The sequence below is a fragment of the Aulonocara stuartgranti genome (genome assembly GCF_965226115.1).
Source record: "Aulonocara stuartgranti genome assembly, chromosome: 14".
NCBI classification, from domain to species: domain Eukaryota; kingdom Metazoa; phylum Chordata; class Actinopteri; order Cichliformes; family Cichlidae; genus Aulonocara; species Aulonocara stuartgranti.
The window spans coordinates 36,990,858-37,009,213 of record NC_138950.1 but is presented as its reverse complement, the minus strand read 5'-3'; the positions used below and the strand labels follow the sequence as shown (position 1 = coordinate 37,009,213).

The window sequence follows — 18,356 nt, the reverse complement described above, 5'->3', positions numbered from 1 at the left end:
GCTGACCATGCCACTTCTCCATTTTTATGCCAGGAACAAAAGTCATCATCTACCTTCTCTTGAATTTCCTGCTTCTCCTTTAGGGCGTCCTCAAGCTGGGCTTGAAGGTCACTGATCTGAGCCAGGTTCTGAGCTGACTGAAACCCCCAAAAATGGAAAACAAGGCATGAAGCAACATTTTATTGGATTTAATGATCATTTGAAATGGATCACAAACTTTTTATTGCCAGTGTACATTAAACAAGAAAGAAATCATACCTGGGCCACAGCAGCCTTGTGTTTCTTCATCAGCTCATTGAAGTCCTCTTGGTCCTCCTCCATTCTTGACTGCAGGTCATTCTTCTCTCTCTGGAGACGACTCAGCTGCTCCTCCAGCTGAAAAAAAAAAAGATATGCCAAAGATCTACAGAGCAAGAAGGCAACTGCTTCCCCAGAAATAAAAAATTTAACTGTCTTCACAAGATTTAGATGAGGCAGGAGATCCTATACAATTCTCTGTCCTATTCAATGCCATGAAAAATATCTGCACACTTCTTGATTTTTTTTTTTTAGTTAGTTGTATATTTCTTGCACGTAAATGTTTCTGATCATTATAGTAAATTTACACACAACAGCAGGTAGGATTGAAAACTTTATATCCTTAATAAATTAAATCATTATCTAACATTTTCATTGTGCATTTACTCAGATTAACTTTTTCTAATATTAAAATTTGCAAAAAGAAAGAAAGAAATCGGGGAGGGCATAAATACCTTTTCACAATATTGCATGTCCAATTACTCAAAGTAACATCTATTAATCTATTATTATCAGTTACTATGTTGTAAAACAACACTACCAAAAGAGAAATTTAAGATGTTGCAGAATATATTTCAAAGTAAAATGAATGAAAATATAAAAGAATGTTGGAAAGCGAGTGGAGATAAAATGGCTCACAATACTGATTACACATTAACATTACTCACTGTGCAGTATTTCTGCATTATGATGAATCCCATTAACGGGCATCTGGAACTGGATAAGTAACAAGAGTGGTTTCTAAAATTCAGAGCTTTTTAAGATCTTTTTAAATGAGCAAGTAAACTTTCTTATGCATCTTTCGCACCAGATGTACCATCTTTAACATAAAATGTGTGTAGACACCCTAAATCTACAGGAGAGACCAGTGACCCTTTGCAGAAAGCTCATTTATATCCACAATCTAATTCTTTAGTCATTAGCCAGAGTTCATGACCATAAGTGAGGTTGTCAGCATCAAAGTAGCAGAGGCCCAGTTCATCGGTCAATCTCCTGCTCCTTTCTCCTGTCATTCATAAAGAAGACTCCAAGATACTTAAACTCCTCCACTTGGGGCAGTCACTTCTCCCTGATCCAGAGACACTGCTCACAATACACCATCACAATAACTTTCTGGTGTGCAAAGTCTGTCCGACATCATCCCTCGTCACCTCATCCAACTCATCACTGGGCGGTGATCAGGTCCTCTCTTCACCCAAGTGTCCAGAACATATGACAGAGTGGACGATAAGATTACAAATCTTATCGTCACAATCATACAAAATTGACCTGCACCGAGAACACATGTCCTGATGCCACATGATCTTATGGACATCCTTCAAAGACGGTGTTCATTACAGACAAACTGTTATGTGCACAGGTCTAATAACACCATCTTACAGGCTTTTCCTCACACTGTCCTTCAGGTCTCGCTGTGATTGCTCACATGAGCACTGGGGTCTCCCAGTAAGACAGTAGGACATCTGAAGTTGCAGGGAAACAATCCTCTGATCTGCTCGCAAAATTCCCAATGTACAGGAAGCACACTCAGGGGGATACGAAAATGCTCATCCCTGCCAGCTGCCTCCAGACTGGAACAGAGTCCAGCCCTCTCCAAAAGACTGGATCCATTCAGACTGAGATAATTAGTGTAAAATAATTAGTATTACCAGATTTAACAACAGTTCCCCGTGTTTGTTATAGACAGCATTAATTGTGATTGATTTTAGTTGTTACCATGTCTAGAGATTGTATTAATCATCCAGACAGTTTCTGTTACGTGTGTGGTTCATTCATGACTGAAGCACAGCGTCACCCAATTACCACAAACCTTAAGAAGACCTACAAATTGTGCTTTGGCTGTCTGCTGGATGACCAGGATAAATCTTGGGCTCCACACGTCATCTGCAACAGTTGTTCCAATGGACTGCGTGACTGGCTAAATCTGTGAATGGCCACAATGCAGTCCCGATGATGTGGCTGACATAGAGCCTACATATGCTGCTCTAATCACAGAACTCAGCAGAGGTTATCCAAGCTCCCTGATATAACCAACATACAGTACCTAATTAAGAGACTGGCAGCCTGGGAACTGTGCTGAAATAATCCTATTTTTGTAATAACTGAGATAATATACAAAATAAGAGGAGAGGTTGTTGGTGCAGGGCAATGGATCAATAAATCATGACTAATGTGACTATGTGAAAATGTTAACAAATCAATTTAGGCACAGAGTTAACGCAAAGAGCTAGTGACACTCAGCGCTTAGTGAAAAACAGTCTAATGGGATAGAGAATGATCCAAACATCCATAGCTTCAAAATCGGGGTTTAGATCATAAAACTAAGATTTCATTTTATTTTTATATTTATTTTTATTGAAAGCACCGAGTGCTTAGGTGTACCAAGATGCACTTGATGCACTAAAAATATCCATGCGGAATCTGGGGCAAATTCATTTACATATCACACTTTCTTTTTTTAATCCACTGTTGAGTGCTTTTATCAGTGCTGAGTGCTGATAAAAGCTGCGAATGCATCTCCATCTCTGGAGCATGTGATGGATACTTGAAAAAAGTGCCAGTAACCAGCATCAAACTCTCATTTAACAATAGACTGTTAGTGTAATTTCAGCCCAATTACATGGCCGGGCTCTTTGTTTTTTTCTCTCTTTTATTTTCCCTCTCAGATTGCTAGAAGCTCTTTGTGGAAAAATAAAGCTGTTGAAAACATGTGTGACAATTTTCTCAAAACACTGCAATTACAATGGGAGAAGCATGCAAGCGGCAGCCATCTAAAAGAAATGTCATTTGCATGATTTTATTTCTACTGAATTGCAGTGTGTCATGTAGTTAGGGCTGCATAAAAAATCCTCCATTTATGTAATTACAGTTTGTGTTATCGGTTCTCACAGCCTTTTACTTTTCCAGCATGCTGGGTGCATGAAGAGGTCATTCTCAAAGATACCATTTCAAAAACAAACAGCTGCTGGCACAGTGATCTTGATTCCTTATCTCATCTTATATACTCCTCCTTCACATTTTACTGAATAGATTACACATTCTGTCAAAACAGTTAAGCAGTATTAATATCCCAAGATGAATATTTTCTGCAGTACAACACTTCTCAACGTTCGCCAAACAACCTGAGAAAGAACAAATGACGGCTAAGACATCCAGGGTAGAGGGACAGAGGCCATAACACATTCTAATTTAACACATACTGTGAGTAAGTCTGAAGAGGAAGAACATTATGCATTAACCTATTAAAATAATCCACTCATTCTCTTCTGGTTATTCTTATTGAAGACAACAGTGATAACCACCATGCCACAGAGAAAGTAACTGACATCTATCACTCCGGAAATGATTGCAAACCACTTCGAGCACCATTATCCACAAATAGGGAAAACCTGGAAAAATAATAAACCTTTCCAAGGGTGGCCAGCCGACTAAAGTTACTCCAAGAGCGCACCAACAAATCATCCAGGAGGTCACAAACGAACCCAGAACAACAGCTAAGGAACTGCAGGCCTCACCTGTCTCATTTAAGGTCAGGAGTTCATGATTCATCTGTAAGAAACAGACTTCAAGAGGCAAATATGGTGGGATAGTGTGACGGACCACTTGCCGTAATTGATTTAACCATAAATTCTGCTCTCTACCTCAAAATCCTGAAGGAGAATGGTGGCCATTTGTCTGTGCCCTAAAGCACAAGCACCCTTGGGCTATGCAGCAGTACAATGATCCAAAATACGACAAGAAGTCCACCTCTGAATGGCTCAACAAAAAGCAAAATAAAGGTTTTGGAGTTGTCTAAAGAAAATTTAGAATTAAATCAGATTGATATGGCTGTGCATAACCTTAAAGAGGCCTTTCACGTTCAAGAACTCTCCAATGTCACTGAATTAAAGAAGAGTGGGCCAAAATTCCTCCACTGTACTATGAATGGCTCATTGCCACCAATATCAAACACTTGATCGCAGTCCTTGCTGCAAAGATTCAGACAACTGGTTATTAGGTTGGTAATAATTACTTTTTCACACAGGGTCAGGTAGGTTTGGAGAACCTTTTTCAAGTAATAGTAATAATAAATAAAATGAAAAGTAAGAAAATACATGTACTGTATTTACACAAGTTCCCTTTATCAAATACAAAATGCTCTTTGTTGATCTGAAACATACAAGTGTGACAAAATAAACTAAAGACTAAGAAATCGCCTTTTGATTACACTGTATCTTCTCTCCTTTTTGCCAGTCGGCTGTTCATTCAAAAGTATTTTTGAAAGAGTGTGTGAATATGAAATGTGGTGTTTCGGTGTACATAGGGTACTCTGACGTTTTCCAAACTATGACCTGGGTTTCTCTGCCAATTCAGTTAATACAAAAACCTTTTATCTTGTCCAGATTTAACTGTGTTGGCTCAATCTAAATGCTCATGCAGCTGAATTCTCAGCGAAGCTCTTCATTAACCTGCATTCACGATGACACTAATTAGAAATAATTAGCAACTGAAGTGAATGTTCAGTGCCATTTCTTCCAGTTTATACATCAGGACAAGCAAGGCAAGCACTGCCTGCCCAGTGAAATCTAAAAATAGGTATCGATTAAACTGTACTGCTCCACAAATGATCTCATGTTGCTTCTTTGAACTCATCCTGTAATTTACTGCCATCTGGTGGTCACAGTTGGCTAGCTGAACAAAGAGTCACCAGAATCTAATTTCTATTATTTTCATGATGACGTCGAAATAAAATAAGAAAAAAACGTGTGGGGCCAGTTTTGTAGCCACCTGCTGGCCTGTTCGTGCCAGTGGCTATTTTCACCAAGCCCAGTTACGAGTTCACCTGGGAACTAGAAACACTAAATTAATTATGCTTTTTTCTTGTCGTCTGGTTTACTAGCTTATTATTTTGCAGATTTAGATGATGAAGATTGTAAATAATAAACCTTTATATTAATATTTAAAAATATAAAAGGTAAAACCTTTTTTTTGGACCCATAAGCAAACATGGGAGCAGTAAAACGTTTTCCACCACTGCTCTGGGGAAAGGGTACGTTGGGCACTGGAAGTAATAATATATTACACGTCCAGCCAGGAAGGACTGCAGAAAGCTAAAAATACCCACACAGAGTGCAGCATGAATAAAAGAATAAAAACAGCTGAACACAGGTGTATTAGAATTAACTGGTATTTATATGACACTTTTCTCTTCTTACAACTGATCAGCTGTTTCTGTAACGCAGTGTAATTAATATATATTTATACTGATTTCTTTACTTTTTTCATTTCATTTTTTTGCTCATTGACTATAAAGAATTATGTAGAAGTTAAGCTTCTTCTACATAATACATACACTCTACACTCAACACTCTATAGTGATTATGTGAAAATGCAGAAACTACCAGAAGCTAAAACTCTTCAAACCACCTTCAGTACAAACAAATTCCTGACCTTGCACCTCTCTACATCTGGCTTCAAGTACAGTGTGCAATGAAATCAATAAAAGACTAGAAGTGTGCAGCAGGCTTCACAAGTTTGGCAGATTAATAGAAAGCCAAAGGAACATTTTATTATATAATTATATGATTAAGTATTGATATGTAAAGCCATCCGTTCATTAATTCCATCCATCCTTCCACGATTTGACTGACTATAATGGCATAATATTCACCTAAAATTAAAGTTAATCTTTTTGTTATTTAAATTGGTTTTAGCAATACGTGAACAACCATTGTGTGATAGACAGTCGTTTCTTTTCAACAGGCAGGAGAAGAACCAGAAGGAGATTAAACTTCACAGAGACAGAGAGTAAGAGTAGAGTAAATGACAGGCAAGAGAAACATTGGAGAAAGGAGAAAACACACTCTGACCGATGTGTGAAAACCAGATTATCATGGGAACCGGGCTTAACGTAAGATAAGTCATTCCGAAAAGGACAGAAAATATAAAGGTCAAAACAGATTATGAGCGTTTCTGACAGGAGCAAACTAAGAAAAAAACTAAGGAGCTAAAAATGGCTTCTTAGAAGAAGAAGAGAGTTGTATTTTGCAGTGACTAAGAAAAATCTCTTCATGAAAATTATATTGTCTTTATATGTAAATATATTTTAAAAAAATTAAAAAAAGAGGACCAGAAAGAGTAAGATGAGCTCAGAGGGGTCTCACAGGAAACAGGTATGTCTTCAATCTCTCACTAATCTCTGGCTAAAAGTAGAGATTCAACATATCTACTGATACCCCTCTACCACCACAGATGACATCTTAAAGAAAATGCCCTACATGGTTGAGACAGCTTTAGCTTTTTCTTAGGAAGAATCCTAACCTTCACCTAAGACTGCATGCTGAAAATTCTCCTTCTAAAGGCTGAGAAGGAAATCCAGTGAGCTGTACTGACCGCCTGTTTCGTTTTGGAAATGTCCTCCATCTGAACATGTAGGTCTTCAATCTCCACCTCCATGGACTTTTTAGCTTTAACTGCAGCTGCACAGGTGAACTCCGACTCCTCTAACTGAAACACACAGACATTGAGGAAAAGAATGAGCTCAGGACGACTTCACAGTTAGTATCCCAGTAGATATATTACAGTTTTTTAATGGATTCTGGTCCCAGTCAAGAATCCAGGTGGCTGGGCTTTATTTGGAAAATCTTCTGCTTTGGATCAGAGGTTTTCAGACGGTTCAGTCCCGTAAGAAGGCACAGGGGAGTTGAAGTGAGGCCACAGACATGAATGCTTTGAGTCATAACTCAATCACATCAGGGGGTGTTTTACAGCTTAAAGCCTGAAAAACTGTCACAAAAAATAATCCAAGATTATGCTAATTACCATAACAGGAGCATAAAATGTGTTGACATGTAAATGTGCTGGTGTCAGTATTTGACTTCTTTCATTCTTTGGTGTTTTTCTATCTAGATATGATGCACTGGTCTGCATTGGTGCATCATATCTTTATTCTCTTCCCCCTCTTTCTTAAATAGATAACTATCATATCTGATATCATATCTCACAGTACAATAATATTGAATGGGTTGCATTGTTGGATAACAATGTTGGATAACAATGTTGGATAACACCTCCCACCCACTCCATGACATGTTGGTCAGTCACAGGAGCACGTTCAGTGAGAGACTGAGATTACCGAAAAGCACCACTGAACGACACAGGAAATCATTCCTGCCTGTGGCCATCTCCCTGTACAACGCATCCACTTAACACACTGTTTGCTGCTACAGCTACACATGTTTCTTTTCTAAATATTTATTTATAAGTGACTTATGTATGTATGTATGTATATATATGTATATATTGTACTATTCTTAGTTAGCGTATTGTCTGTCTTGTCTTAATGTTGGTTTAAAATGGAGCACTGTAACAAAAAATAATTTCCCCCAGGGATCAATAAAGTATTCTGATTCTGATTCTGATTGTCATGTTTCTCAGGTCTTTGTCTGAATTTCTACGAACATTATTGCTAAGGATTGTCTTATTGCATTGGAGTCACACTGGGTTAAATATGTACACTTGGGTTTTAAGGGGTATTTATTATTTTCTTCTTTTTTTGGGTTGTATGGAAGCCCCAAACGCAATTTCATTGTTCTTGACAATGACAATAAATAAATAAATACTACTATCTACTTAGATTAGGGGTCTTTCCATTTTCCCACAAGCCACAGATGATAGCATGTTTTTGAAACTGCTGCTGTCAGTAATTTATGAAGTTGTGGCTGTACCTGATTCTTGAGTTGGGCGATCTCCCTCTTGCTGGGTGCGTTATTCTTTATGTGGTCCAACATGATCTGGGCATCTGCTAGCAAAGCCTTGGTTCTCTTCAAGTCCTTCCTCAAGCGCTTTTCAACCTCTATGTCACCACCTCTCACCTGGGAACCAAGATGACCAAAGTGTGACTCAACTGACTGAGTGGGACAAGTTATGGTAGTTATAGTAGTTATAGTAATACACAGTGTGTTTTATCATTAAAGGAAGAATCCTTAGATTATCTAGCATACATAGAACTTTCTGAAAAAACTGAAATTTCTGAATTGATAAATTAAATTTGGCTACAGTGAAACACTACATACGAAGAAAGTAACAATTTTAACTACTAGATAAACTTTAGTAGTTTCTTACTTACTAAAGACAATATTCTTTGCATTACAAATGTTTTAAGTATGTTTGAATAAACAAATGAATTATTACCTTAGCATACATTTGCAAAAATGTCTAAAAAATGTCTAAAAAATGTAGTCTAAAAGAATATCATGAAACGAAATGAGTGATGCTTACATCCCTTGATAACACAGCTCATTTTAAACATAAACACCTCACACAACTTGTTAAGTTTAATTTATTTGCCCATACTCATATAAAATTGGATCTGCAATCAGATATGTAAATTTTCTTCTGCTATGTCCACAAGGCCAAATTTTGCTAAAACCTCAGGTCATGTCAGATATTTGCTTACAGTTTTATTTCTTTTTTTTACAGATGCTGCTCCGGTTGCATTGCACTGTGTTCATTGTATTTACCTGGTCCTGTACAGACAGAAAGTTCGACTCCAGCTCTCTCTTCTCTTTCAGCACCTTCTGCTTCTCATCATACTCCTCTTCAAGCTGGACTTCCATTTGTTTTAGCTACACAAACAGACACACACACAGTCGTAATGCAACTGTTCAAGAACCTTTTACACAGTCACCATATTAACATATTATTTTCACATGCCAGCAATAGTCAATAAAAGCTGGTTTGGCTCAATTTGTTCACTTAGAAAGAGAGGTCACTGCAAATCAATACAAAGTGAAACTGGGATCATAATGCCCTGTCATTGAACAGTTTGAGTATGCCAACAGTCGGAATCGTGTGCTATGGCCTTCAGCTATTAGACTGCCAACTGAACATTTATTGAAGAATTGTGGACAAGATTGACGGCGCTCTCCACCACCATCACTGAAACGACAAATGAGGGAATTACTTTTGGGAAAACGGTGCCTCATTAGGCCCGCAGAGACCCATGAGATGCAGATGTTACATGTTCTTGTGACATGTAACATGTAATAGCCCAACACCGTATGAACACCTTTTTCCCCCATTGTCACCCATGTGTACATGGAAATGTGTCATATGCCAAAACATCCTTGGACAAGATACAACAGCATTTAGGTGCACGTTGGTTATATGAATGAGTGCGAATGGGTGACTGAGGCAGGTACTAGCACCAGTCCATTTAACATCTTGTGTCATTTAATTCATCTTGGTAGTTTCTGGATTCTTGGTGAGTTAAGTTTATAATCTCAAAAAAGAAAGGACTTTTTTTCTCAAACCTTTCAGAGTATTTCAAGAAGTGAAGGCTATTAGTAAGGGTTTGATTAATTACACATTGATCCTACCCTGTGAGTCAAGTCAAATCCACCATTTTTAATTCTATTGCACATTTAAAAACAATAGCTGTTCTCTGAAGTGCTGTGCACCTAAAAGAAATGTGCACACAAAGTCAAGCATCAAGGAAAAACATTTAAAACAGGGTACATGTTAGTTCAACGGTTTTCTGTGGTGTCTAGAAACCTCCCATAAACAACACTGAATTGATAGCAGCTTGATTGGATTTTGTCATATTGTTGTCATCATTTCATTTATCCTTTGCTGTGCATGCCCTTACAGCTAATTTCTCCATCAGTGTCTCTGGATCTAGTCTCTAGCTGTGCCTAAAACCACAAATTTTAATCCTGCTTCTCCTAAACACTTGCTGACAAGTGTTACAAAATGTGAAAAAGCACTTTCTCACCTTTTTGCTACATGACTGCCTGATCTCCTCCACTTCCTCATCTTTGCTCTCAATCTCCTTGGAATGGGTTTGACGCAAGCGCTCCATCTCCATCTCAAGACGTAGCTTACCCTGAAAGAAACACAGACCAGATGCTCTGGACTCACTGTGGCTTAAAGAAGCATAATGTTAATGTTCCGTCTTTGCCTTGATGGAGGTATGTGTCCAATGCCATTCATATTTCACAAAATATACTAGCATGACTTTCAGAAGGAGTTGAATGTGTACAAAAACAAGAATCATTACATTTTGGTGCAGATTTTGAAAACTTTCTTTAAAGTTGCAGGATACTGGACTTGGATGTGGATGCACACTTAATGTCCTTTTTGTTCCAAACTGTCATCTTTGTAATCTAAAAAGCATGACTACCATCCTTAATACTAGTCTAAAAACAGCCTTAAAATATCATCCAGTTAAGGAAATCCCAAAAAGCTGGTCCTGTTCATCTGGACGTAGTGTTTTCAGTGGGAGAAACGTTTCGTCACAAATGACATCACTTGGATGACTTCATGATCCGAGAAAGTGAATTGGTCACTTGAATGAGTGATGAAACGTTTCTCCCACTGAAGACGCTACGTCCAGATGAACAGGACCAGCTTTTTGGGAATATAAATAAAAAAAATTTACTAAGCAAAAATACAGCTTTAATTGGAGTTTTTTTTAGTTTTTTCCTTTTTCGTGTGTACCTGCTCCAACATCTGGATGGTACCAGCCTGCTCATCAAGCTCTTCTTCTTGGTCTTTCACCTTTGCCTCTAGATCACGAAGCTGCTTCTTCACCTGCATAGAAAAAAAATGATGTTCCAAAATGAATACCTGATATTCAATTAATAAATGAATGCACCATCATATATCTATTTTAGTTGAACAGACAAAGAACAGTTTTGATTTTTTGTGGGTGTGGACTGGCACAAACAGATGGAGTGGATGGTTTGACTAACTAAAAGAGGAATAGGACAAACCTTGGCCAGTGATGCCTCATCCTTTGATTCTTGGGAGTTGAGATCCTGCAGCTCGGCCTCCAGCTGCTCCAGCTTCAGGTTGACTGCACAAGCTTCCAGGTCTTTGTCCTGCAGGACAGGTGATTAGAGTCAGAACACAGAAAAGGGAACTGCCACATGTGCACGATGGGGAAAAGTTGAGATACTCTGCTCTACACATAGCCACAAAGTGGAAACACACAAAAGGGAAGTTACAATTACAAGTTAAAATGACAAGCTTGTTCTCTGTAACAAGCACAGTATGAAGCTGGAGGTCTTTACAATATATTACAACTGCAATCAAGAGCTACAAGTTTCCGTGGATAAAAATTGTAGACTTGGCATGAGTTAGACACGCAATTAGAATAAAAATGTACAGTCTTGTATGAGGGGCCGTACAAGCCAAAATTCATACTTTCACTCTCACATAGTTTTATTTTAATTTTTTATTCTTATGTTTACACATATTTAAAACACACATTACAATATTGTGTTCTCTTATACATGTATTTTAATGTACATATTCACAAATTTTCACTCTAACATACATGCATTTTCATTTATGCATTCCTACATTTTCCTCTCATTTACATGCATTCAATATGCCTTTAATCTCCCAAATAATATATATATGTAAGAAGAGAATGCTTACATGTCTGAAGAAAATATATGTATGAAGAGAATAATGTATGTGAATGAAAGAGTGTAGTGGAAACGGAAGGCTGGGTGTCTGTACCGCTGTGATTGGCTGGAAGCACGCGCAGGTCACTTTCAAGTGTCTGACAGCATGGAGGGGGGAGAAGAAACTCGAGTTCTTCAGCAAGCTATCTATGGCGTTATTTTTGTGCCACTATTCTGAGCGCAAGTAAAAAAAAGTTTGCAGGTGCAAGTGTTGCATTTTGAGGAGAAATTTATTTTGAGTGAAGAGAAGAGAGCAATGTGTTGCTCGTGCTTAACGCGATTGGTCCCATACTTCAGCTAGAATGAAAAAAAGACAAAGCTGGAGTTATTCTGTCTTTACGTTGCACAGCTGCCTCTTCTCCCCTCAATCTCTCTCCCTCCCTCTCCTGTTGCTACTTCAATCTCTCTTGTTTGTTTATCGCCCACTTTGCGCCAGAAACAGGAAACCAGCGGATGTTGCGCTAAACAACAACAGCAGCACGTTCAAGCTTGATCAGCTGTTGTTAGAATTTATTTAAAATTAATTTCTAGTATCAGCTGATGTTTGCTGGAGCCACAGCTGTAAAAGCTGCTGCTCATGATATTGGTTTGGAAACATGAAGGTGATACAAATCATACATATATACCAACAAGACCGTGTACGTCACTGTCACAACAGCGTTTGTTTTAGTTCAAAGGCTTTATGGTTTTTCCTATAATACCTGGTGGTGTAGTCGGTGATTTTTTTGTCAGTTGAGCCTTATATATTATGTTTAACCCGAGCGACCACCCGGTCAGCTGGTGGGTAACAGGCATCTCTAAAAACGTCAGAGCACTTATGCAAATATGTGATGTCTTGATGAATCGAGCAGGTATTAGAAGTTTACACAGCACCATTCTCGCATGAAAATATCTTAAAAGTTTATTTTGTGACCCAGACAGAGTAATGTTTCAAACTCCGCCACTCGGTTCCTCCGCCACTGCCTCGTTTGAGTTTTGGACGAAATGGATTCTGGGATATTGCATTTCGTCATCTCGAGCTGATTGGAGACCAGAACAGCCAATCAGATATTTTTGCATCCAAGTCTGTGATTGGCTGGTTTTGTGGCACAAATGTAACACAAAGAGTTGAGCGCGCACGGGCAGAAATGTTGAGAGTGCGAGCAACACATTGCGAGCGAGCGCAAATGCAAAAACTGAGCGAGAGGGGCTGCTGTTGTGTGTGTGTGTGTGTGTGTGTGTGTGTGTGTGTGTGTGGGGATAATAGCAAACACTGAAATACATTTTTTGCACGCAGCAATGAATTTTGTTCACTCAAATTCAGCTTTTCTTCGCTCAAAATAAATTTCTCCTCAAAATGCAACACTTGCACCTGCAAACTTGCGCTCAGAATAGTGGCACAAAAATAACACCATAGATAGCTTGCTGAAGAACTCGAGTTTCTTCTCCCCCCTCCATGCTGTCAGACACTTGAAATATTGCAATGTGTGTGTTAAATATGTGTAAACATAAAAATAAAAATATCTAAATATAAAAATTAAAATAAAACTATGTGAGAGTGAAAGTATATGTGTGTGAAAGAAGAATGTATGTGTGTGAGAGTGAAAGAATGAATTTTGGCTTGCACGGCCCCTCATAATCTTGGATCATATTGTGCAGCCATCCTGGTAACTACAAAGGAGGCCCAAACAACAATTTCTTCTTGCAGCTTTAAACTTAAACTCACAATGATCACACATGCTCATCTAAACATACTGATTGTCTTTACTGCTCAAAGACAATAAGTGACCGAGTAAATACAAAATCTAAATATGAGTAGGATGCTGAAAACTTTAAAATGCTGGGGTATCTGACACTAAATAATTCACAAATAACGCACCAAGTCCCAAGAAAAGAAAAACCCCTTCACTAAAGCAACGTGCCACAGTGTAGCCCACAGAGACACAGACCTCCAGCTGCTGCCGGAGGCCGAAGACCTCTCCGGTCAGCACGTCCTTCTCTCGAGCCAGTTTCTCCCTCAGGCTTCTCTCCCTCTGCACCTCATCCTGGGCTGCACTCAGCTCACTGTCAAACCTTTCAAAAATACACACACACACACACACACACACACACACACACACACACACACACACACACACACATAAAACACTGTAATTTATTTACAATTACTGTTGTTATTACACCATTACTAATGGGCCTTCCAGGAACCAGGCAGAGGTAGGTAAAGTAATAGAACTGTGTGATGACATGACAGGTAAAACTTGACTGCGTGTGTTTGTGTACTGACTTCCTCTGCTTCTTCTCCAAATCATGGTTGCGACTCTGCTGACCCTCCAGGTGAAGTTTAGTGTCCTGCAGCTCGGCTGTCAGTCGCTGGGCTTTCTTCTTCAGCTGCTGGATATTTCGCTGAGACTCCTCATAATCAGCCTCCAGGTCACTGATCTGCACAAAAAGTATCCTCAATATGTTAAGAAGCCTGTTTGATGAATGCATAAAAAATACAGTCAAGCAGTACGCAAGCAATTTATTGTTTTTAAAACAGCTTATTAAGACCATTGTAGCTTAAAAACCACGTGGGGAATGAGATTAGTTTTCAAATTAAAAGAAGAAAACTGGATTTATTCCAATGTGCTTTCAGTTATATAGTCATAAATGTGCTTGCTTTGAGTGCAAGTGTTTGTTTTGCTTAAGGATACTATTACCACTCTTACTGCAATAGATGCTCAAATCAAATTATAATTTCTAATCAGATAAGTGAGGATGTCACTTGTGATTGAACCCAGATTCACCCTATCATCAAAGTCTCAGAAGAGACAACAGTTAAGGCCATTTAGCAAAGTGTGAACAAAGCAAATCATCTTTCTTGCTGTCAATTCCTTAAAGTAGTCACAGTTTGCATTGATGACAGCTATGCACACGTCTGGTAAGAACTTAAACAGCTTCATGACATCATCACCTGAAATAATTAATTCCCTTCTTAATGTGTTTAAAACTAACCAGCTATGTTGTTATACCTTCGTTATCTGGGAGCCATGAAAGTATGTGTTGCATGTTTTGGTATGACACATTATATTGTCAGAATATATATATACTGAATAACTGTTTTTGTAATAAAATAAGGAAATCAGAGTCATATAATTAAGATAAAGCCCAAGATTTTACTGTAAAGAAAAACTTGAATTCTGTTCATAAATATGTATCAGTGTCCACTCACCCTCCTCTCCAGCTGCCGCTTGTTCTGCTGCTCCACCTCCAGTTTGTCATCAAGCTCCTGCTGCAGTCTCTTCTTGGTGAACTCGATCTCCCTGATTGCTCGCTCATACTTCAGCTTCCACTCTCCTCCTGTGATATTTCGTACTTTTATTGTCTACATCATGTGCTCTGTCACTTGTGCTACCCCATGTACTCAATACCACACATGTATTTACTGTATCCAGCCATAAAAGACATTCTGAAAGGCTGAGAATAAAAACATTTAGATGCTACGAACTAAAGTCAACCTTGCTTAGTCCAAGGCAAAACATCTCCAAGGATATCTTAAAGCGATTCATACATCTATTGTAAAGCTTAATTGAAATGCAGATTTCATTTTCCAACAGGACTTAGCAAATGCCCACAGTGACAGTGTTATTACTGTGCTTGAATGACCAGCTAAGTTACCTGACTAAACCCTATAGAGCGTCTTCAGGGAATTGTCGAGTGTCCATTAATTCAACATTCTCTTATTTTACCAACAAACCTCAATACTCTGAACTGCACTTTAGTAAGACCTATACAATTGTCAGTTATAGCCACGAGGAGCAACCTACAGGTACTGAATGTACTCCAGTCCTGCATAAATACCCCTCCATGAGTGTGGTGCTACATCATTTTTGCTTTACTGTAGTACAAAAGTGAAAAGCTGTTGCAAGATGGAGACACTGAGGAATCAATTCTTCTTTCACAAAGTCTGCAGGCCAAACAAAGACGGCTGGCAGCAGGCCTGCAGGGCGTCATGAACTGAGTCCTTGCTTCCTTTCTTGCATTGAACCAATCCATCTCTAATGTACTTCTTCACATTGGATTTTTCTTGGCTTTTGTCAAAGCATCGATTGGACATTACCCCTGCGGTTCCTGCACCCCCACTAAAGAACACACACTGGGTTTTTCTAACAGTCTGGAATAACTGGTACTGTAACAGCTGTGCAGGGCTATGTGAAGTAGAGTCCATTTAGGGAACAGAAAACATAACACAAACCACAAGAATGATTTGATGATGTGAGCTTGTGCAGAGATTGTCAAGTGTTAATTTCGTTTTAGGTATTTAGAAAGCCTCAAGTGAAAGATAGAATTGCTGAAAGAGAAACTGTAGCAACCACTAACGTTCCTTGTTGTTTTTTCCCCCTTTGTTACATTACATACACGATATAATGATGCTGCAGGAGTACACCCTCATAGACCTTAAAATAGTTACAAAAACAACTGTATAGGTTTACTAGAATGTAGCTCTTAGTATTGAGGGGGCTCGACCAATAAAAATGAGAGGAAGTGAATTATTGCATGCAATTATAAATCTATGGAAGTACAAACAGGATTTGGAAATGTGTAGAGTTATGAATAAGTTATACTCATTTGATTTAGTGACAAGAAGCTTGACACCCAGGAGTGATCAGTATCACTATGTCCTGATTGGTCAGTACTGTTGTGCTTGGGAGGTCGTGTCTAACCTGTCTCATCATCATCCACCTCTCCACTGAGTTCGGAAGCACGGATGAGTCGAGCCTCCATCACCTCCATCTCCATAGACTCCATCTCTTTCTTCGTGCTGTCAAATTTGGCCTGGTGGATTAGGGATAACAAGCAGCTTCTATAACAATGGCAACAAAACTCTACGAAGATTAATCAAGAATGTGGTTTTGAAAAGGTCCATTACAGTGTTAAGACTTGAGTAGCATTTTTAACTGTGTGCAAAAGTTTACATGGGTCATGGGTCAGGTGAAGGGTCCCCTTAACATAATTTTGCTCACAGCTCAGAGGTCAGAACTGGGTCTGGGTGAAATATATCACTTAGTGAAATGAACAGTGCTTGGACTTTGGCTACATTAAAATATAACACATGTTCTTATTTATTTTCTTCGTTATGCTTCTCCCTTTAGGTATCATCTACTTCAATTTCATTCTATCATCTTCTTTTACATCAATCGTCTGCACATCCTTGAGTCTTCTCTGTGATCATCGTCTCTTCCTCCTGTTGGTAGTTCAGCATCCTTTGTCCAGCATATCCACCATCCCTGACGAAACTAAGTTAGCCTTACCTTCCTCGCTCTTTCTCTCCTACTGCTTATACCCAAACTGATTTCAACATTCTATCTCTGTCTGTTGGTCATTGACAAAGGAGCATTACCAAAGCCCCTTTGAGTCAAACAAATTCTGCAGGTCCTGCCACACACAGCAAAGTTTTTAGTTGTGTAAATATTTAAAGTTGAAAGTCTCATTTTCTTAAAACTGGGTAGTTTGTTTCTTATTTGATGATCATTTCAGGTATCTAGACTCTTTTACTGAATAAACAGTGAACCAATTCAGCAGTAAATGTCATGACTGTTTAACATTACTACTCATGTGCGAAAATGACGCTGGTGTTCTTTCGTCATCTGATTTATTATTGCAAAAATGGCAGTCTTGAAATACAAATAACAGTCAAAAATACTGCTACCACAACATTCAGTATATGTTGCAATGCATAAGCAAAAATGTCCAATTTCATTACACGGTCAAAGCAACAGTACGAGAATAATGGGACAGACACCCTGAGCCAGGGTGTCCTGCACACACAGCAACGTGGAATTACAATTTTGTTACCTGGCTCAAGGGGCCCACGCTGCAAACCACAAACTGCAGGTAAGCAGTGCAATTTCAGGAGTGTTCCTCTCCTGAATATGAAGTGCATTCACAAGCCCAAATATCAAGTTTTCTGAGCTGGATGAATAATACGCTCACCTCAAAGTAAAAGTCAAAATGAGGTAGCCCGGAAATACAGCATTATAGTAGCTGGTGACAAGACTTTTCTCCAGTGTACATGCATGTGTGTATGTTTCCATCTTTACCTGCAGGTCCTTCATGTCCTTCTCCAGACGCAGTCTCTCAGAAGTTTCTGTCTCCAGCAACTGGGAGGCAGATTCCCCAGTGTTGCGCTCATCAGCCAGCTCTGCTGACAGCTCTGTGATCTGAAGTGTGAATATTGACAAATCTTGTATTAATGTATAGCTTGGAAGAACTCTCAAAAATTGTGAGATTTTATTTTAGGGTCAGTTCGTGATTGTAAAATTTGTTGTTAGGAGCTAATAGACAGGGTATCATCTGGGACCCGATAAGTAAAACATGAGAACTAATTAACTAATGCTAACTAAGCCTTGCTAAAGAAAGAATTTATATTTCAGTTGTCATTTGTCTTTATGTCATAGCAGGATGATATAAGAACAACAAGGCCAAATGTTAAGAATTTCAGAGGGACAAAGGAAGAACCATGCCGAACAGCTCAAAAGTTTGGGTCACTTAAAAATGTGATTGTTTCTCAAGAAAAAGACTTCACTGTTTTCACTGAGCAGAAATGGATCATAACCCTGTTAAAACACAGTTAACAATTCTCAT

General features: G+C 38.7%; 1 protein-coding gene across 11 annotated transcripts in view; it reads right to left on the bottom strand.

The window, feature by feature from the left end:
• Nucleotides 1-18,356, bottom strand: part of myo18ab (myosin XVIIIA b) — a 127,945-nt gene that overhangs the window by 24,744 nt on the left and 84,845 nt on the right. For all 11 annotated transcript variants that reach the window (XM_082502105.1, XM_082502109.1, XM_082502113.1 and 8 more), the window contains 13 exons: nucleotides 17,813-17,932; nucleotides 16,436-16,547; nucleotides 14,944-15,071; nucleotides 14,017-14,171; nucleotides 13,679-13,802; nucleotides 11,052-11,159; nucleotides 10,777-10,869; nucleotides 10,052-10,162; nucleotides 8,799-8,903; nucleotides 8,004-8,150; nucleotides 6,670-6,783; nucleotides 259-375; nucleotides 54-137 (listed from right to left, as the gene is read on the bottom strand). In XM_082502105.1, coding sequence (XP_082358231.1) covers nucleotides 54-137; nucleotides 259-375; nucleotides 6,670-6,783; nucleotides 8,004-8,150; nucleotides 8,799-8,903; nucleotides 10,052-10,162; nucleotides 10,777-10,869; nucleotides 11,052-11,159; nucleotides 13,679-13,802; nucleotides 14,017-14,171; nucleotides 14,944-15,071; nucleotides 16,436-16,547; nucleotides 17,813-17,932 — 1,518 coding nt within the window. The remainder of the gene's footprint in view (nucleotides 1-53; nucleotides 138-258; nucleotides 376-6,669; nucleotides 6,784-8,003; nucleotides 8,151-8,798; nucleotides 8,904-10,051; nucleotides 10,163-10,776; nucleotides 10,870-11,051; nucleotides 11,160-13,678; nucleotides 13,803-14,016; nucleotides 14,172-14,943; nucleotides 15,072-16,435; nucleotides 16,548-17,812; nucleotides 17,933-18,356) is intronic.